Genomic DNA, 5000 nt, shown 5'->3' on the forward strand with positions numbered 1-5000 from the left:
CCTGATTGTCACTAGTTGTAATGCACACCTTAACTCATGTCACAAAAACGTTATCTATTGTGTGTATGAACTTCACACAAATGATCGGCTAGGGTGTTGGTAAAGGGTACAGTGTGGATTGAGGTGACATCTCACAGTTTCCTTTTTACTCATAATAGCTTGCCACAGCTTCAGAGTCCTCATCTAGCATTGATAATAATAAATATTTACCTTTGTCTTTGACTGTGGTTGTTATCCTTGCTAAGAAATCTAAGTCAGTTCTTCATTGGGCAAAATGCAAACAAAAAATATTTTGAAGTAAAATTATTACACATGACAATCAAGTCATTCCCGGTAAGCATTATAAACATAGTTTACCTCTTTCTCACTGTGGAAAGGGTGTCAAGGTATAACAATCTGATGTTCAAAACATGCTCAAGGGAGAGATTATCTACCTGGAATGTGAAAACCCCTAGGGTTTCCAACCTCCCCCATCTCATCCTTCTCATATGACCCCACTGGATATGAAGCTAAATAACAGGCTATTGACGGAAAGCCGAGAAAGGACGAAAAGCCCAGAGCGTTTAACCGTTATAATATCAAAATTTTAACCTAAATAGTTTCGGTTATAGCTCACCTAAGGGTAGGCCATGGCAGTTTTCCATCCTTTCCGATCCCACGATTTGATGCCATGGCAGCAACACAATTCACATGGCGAAGATGCTTGCTCATTGTTTTCCTTATTATTTTTGTATCTATTTAATTCTAAAAAGGCACCAGTCTCATCGCATTGGGCTATGAAAACGAGTTAAAGTTCTTGCAGCGTGCATTGTTCAACCAACGTCTTCGCCATTTTGGACGTAGGTACTTCATGTATCCATTATTATAGTGTACATAAGGAACTTACTAGGATAGCTTGTTGCCGCTGCCCACGGACACAAAACTTCAGCCACTCGATCCCAGCCATTCGGGAAGAGACGAAGATTCATCCTTGGACGCATCCTCAACATGGGATTGCCTTGGATAGAGGCCATGTGCATGTGCATGTGCAGTAGTAATCATTGATTATGAAACTGTTCGTTCACTGGGAGAACTTTGGAGGCTGGAATCACCAGACGAGCTTTGTCAACAATAGTCATTGCCCAGTCATTGCTGTGTAAAACCCAGATGAAGTAAGGCAGTGCCTTTCGAATATTGCAATTGGCTTTTTCCAATATATTCCTTCACTGTTATATCAGCCTTGCTCCTTTTACCTTTTTATAACATGTGATCGCCTTAAGTAATCTCCATATGCAACGTAATGCCCTTTTTTCAATCGGAATATTCGTATTTAACAGAATCCTGGCCATTCATCGCTTTAGGAGAAACATATCTAGGCGTTTTCGTGATCATTGATTATGAAGTGCGTTCGTTGGGAGAACTCAATAGAAGAGCGGAGATGCCATGAAGACGATGCATTTATGTAAAGAACGTCTATCGAAAGTACTAATATGTGAGGCTTTGTAGAATTTGGCCAAAAAATGGAATGTTTGGAGTAAGGAGGTGAAGACGTTACAAAAACTGAATTTGTCGAAATCTGGATGCTGTTAAAATAGACATGAAAGATTATCACTAGGAAATGTCCCTTGCCAAAAATTTGTGTGTTAGTGCAAATTGACTCCATACAAATAAGCGAGACATGCAATGAATGAAAATCTTTCGCTCTTTACTCGCAAATAAATGAATTTGGTATGACCTGTTGTTATAAGCAAGTATTTTCCCAATTTTTCGACTCTTTTATGCAAGGCAGAATTTAATTTTTTTAACCACGTGGTGTGTTAAATCTATGAGGTTGCGAGATCCTTTGTTCTCTTTAAAAAATTGCTTGTTTTCCCTTCTTCCCAAAATTACTTCCAGACTTGTTCTCAGCTTTTTGATCCCAAAAATGGTTTATGTTTCCTTGTTCCCTGAAACATTTTGTCTTTTGTGCCCTGTTCCCTAGTTCAAATTAGCCATGTTGCCAAAAGGCCTGGGAGAGCCTCCTTCATTTCATAGAAAAATGCTGATCACTGAATATCATGTTATCCAGGAAGGTGTTAGTTAGTGTGTTATTTTGGCATTTTTACTGTTTCAGTACATCGTTCATTTCTTTTCGCGCAAGGTTCCCGTTCGGTGTGCTGCTCGTGTAAATATATATATCTTATTAGATGTTTTGGTGTGTAGTATCGCTGCGTATTTTTACGACTTGCGCTGTATTTTGACGAGCCCGCTAGGGCGAGTCAAAATACAAACAAGGAGTAAAAATACTCAGCGATACTAAACCCCAAAATATCTAATAATCTTTTTTGCACTAAAGTTTTAGCAAATGAATTGTAAACAACCGAGAACGCGTGACATATTGTGGGGCAACGTCAGAATCTAAACTAGTCAAACCGGTTCTCTACTGTACTATAACCAAGTGTACAAATAACTAACTGTACAATATCGTGGAATATTTGTTCTCGTTCCTTGCGTTTTCTGTACAATAACTAGTACAGTTGGCTAATAATAATTAGTATATATACACAGTTGATTATACAAAATCGCGCGCTCTCATTGGCTCGCTACCTCGGATGATCAGCCGATAATCACCTCGACGGACAAAATGGCTGCCAGTAGTCGTTTTGCCACTGTAAGCGGAAGATGATTTCGCGTGGAAATGTTTTTTTTTCTCCTTTTTGAAATAATCACCTGTGTATTTATACTCAAATAATTATTCGCCTCAGGTTCAGTGATTATCGGTGAATATTCACCTCGATTTCGTCTCGGTGAATATTCACCGATAATCTTCGCCTTCGGCGAATAATTCTTTAATTCAGTTATTATAGCAATGAGTGATAAAGAACAATAAAAGGTCAATGCATGCCGCCTTTTTGTGATATTCTCTTTTTCCTTGAAATATTAAAATAGCTTTGCTTTTTTGGAAGTTTTTCACTTCCTTTGACCTTGGCCAGGGCTTCCCGGAGGTTGCACTGATACGATTAACGGGTCGAGTAAGTAAGGTAATACGATACGACAAAAACCATTCTATTTTCCTTAACAGATTGATTCTATTATGATATAGAGTTTTAGGAAGTCAAAACGTGCTATTTGCATTTCTCGAGGTGTTTTGAACTACCCCGAACTGGTTTTGCTTCTTCTGTTTTTACAGCTTGTACTACAGACTCTCAGAAAACATCCACAGCTATTTGCCTGTCTTGAAGTTGTTAAGGTTTCCTGAACTCATCCGATATCTCAGTCAAAACACTTTCCTAGCTGCACATGAAATGGACGGTTAGTTTCATCTCCGTTCAATTTGTAGTTCGTTTAGTGCTGAGAAGTCATCAACATTGCAGATCACAAATTGAAGACAAAGAATAAGTAATCAAATGTGATCGAAACATACAGCGGTGCCTCATACCTTATTCCTAATATGAGTTTGAATGCTCAACACCACAAATCTTCGCTGCATACCATAAGAAATCAAACAGTTTTAACAAATACGTTAACAAATACACTAGGGGAATGTAGTAACTTATAAAGGAAGGACAATAAATGGTTTACTAGATCAATTTGCTATACAACGCGCCCTATCGTCTCAGGAACCCCCCGTCGAATTGTTATATCAGGCCAATTAAGAACGCTCTGCGAAAAGGAGCATATGTTACAGGGCATATATTCTATGGATCAACTAAAAAATGCGCCTAAGATCAGACAGCGACTCAGTTTAAACAGTTTAAAAATTCTTATCCAGTGGGAAAAGATTTTCAGTTATGACTGTTGTACTTGCAGGAAAACAATTTCAATGTTTTATTTCATTTCTTTCTTTTAAATTATTGTTTAAGTAATTAGGTAACCTAGTGTATTTAACTAACGTGAATTCACAAGACTCGTAGGAAGACCACATAACATGACATAATTTCGTCAGTGCATGTAAATAAAGAGTTTACGTTCAATGTTATTAACTTTTGCTAGTCCCTTTCTGATTTGGGCAGTTGTGGCTTTCCCTGTTACTCCCTTTTAGCTACAGGGGAATCATACCACTCAAATTGCTAGTTACGGGTTAGGAAGGCTTATGAATAACTCTTTACAACAAATTTTCGAAACCACCGAGTTGTAACTTGTACTTCCGTTAACAAATTCTCTTGACCGAAAGCTAATTTATGAAGTTACTGTGGAGAAACTGCCGCCAATGCAAATTGCGGACTGTTTTGTCCCTTCTTTTGAGAGAGAAAATAGAAACATGCTCTCTTGAACGAGACGCGATACCTAGAACTAAAGGCGATCAGGATAAATGGATTGATGGTTGTACTTATCAGTGGGAAAATGTAGTACAGCACACCCACCAGATTTAATGTACGACATTTATCTTTCGTAAACACAGAGGGGTGAAGTGACTTTAAAAACATGTAGACATAAAGAGGTGTCCAACAAGTGAAAAATCCAAGGACGATTGATCCGAAGACTTTCATCATGTTTTGGTTTTCCTTGTCTCTCTTTGCTCTGGATTGAATTCGATCCCCATTATAGAGCTTCCTTCTTTCTCTTAGTTGTTTCATAATTAGCGAGTAGAGGACGACTATAAAAATGAAAGGGATGCAGTAGAGCAAAACAAAACCTACGGAGTAGTAGGTTTGCAGCAGTAACTGACTCATCATGTTTCTGCAAAAAGTATGTTCCTCTGATTGAATTACTCTAGAGTAAAGCAAGTACGGAATGAGACCAAACGCTGGTATACCCCAACTTACAAGCATGAAAATTGTTCGAATTTTTCCAGTTATCGTTAACGATTTTAGTGGAAACCTTGTCGCGATAAATCTGTCCACAGCGATTAGAACTAAGCTGATTATAGACACCGAATATGACAGTGATCGTGAATAAATTCCCAGCTTGCAGAAGAACGAAGCGGCAACAGCGTCCGTAATAAGACTTCCACCAGCCTGCAGCATACCTTCAGTAGCAAAGAGGGGCCAGTTGAGAAGAACGCACACCAAATCAGAAACCACCATGTTCATGACGTAGTA

At 38.5% G+C, this 5000-nt stretch overlaps 2 protein-coding genes across 4 annotated transcripts in view; both read right to left on the bottom strand.

Annotated features, from left to right (window-relative positions):
• Nucleotides 1-838, bottom strand: part of LOC138007589 (dihydrofolate reductase-like) — a 10499-nt gene extending 9661 nt beyond the window's left edge. For 2 of the 3 annotated variants that reach the window (XM_068854592.1, XM_068854590.1), the window contains exons 1-2: nucleotides 617-838; nucleotides 211-260 (exon numbers count right to left, since the gene is read on the bottom strand). In XM_068854592.1, coding sequence (XP_068710693.1) covers nucleotides 211-260; nucleotides 617-711 — 145 coding nt within the window. In that variant the 5' untranslated portion in view covers nucleotides 712-838. The remainder of the gene's footprint in view (nucleotides 1-210; nucleotides 261-616) is intronic. The other variant, XM_068854593.1, reaches the window with a different exon arrangement.
• A 2943-nt stretch (nucleotides 839-3781) lies between these two features.
• Nucleotides 3782-5000, bottom strand: part of LOC138005073 (neuropeptides capa receptor-like) — a 1449-nt gene continuing 230 nt past the window's right edge. The window contains exon 1 of the mRNA XM_068851362.1: nucleotides 3782-5000. This exon is cut by the window's right edge and continues 230 nt beyond it. Coding sequence (XP_068707463.1) covers nucleotides 4146-5000 — 855 coding nt within the window. The 3' untranslated portion in view covers nucleotides 3782-4145.

Source organism: Montipora foliosa, chromosome 6, assembly GCF_036669935.1.
Source record: "Montipora foliosa isolate CH-2021 chromosome 6, ASM3666993v2, whole genome shotgun sequence".
Taxonomy (NCBI): Eukaryota; Metazoa; Cnidaria; class Anthozoa; order Scleractinia; family Acroporidae; genus Montipora; species Montipora foliosa.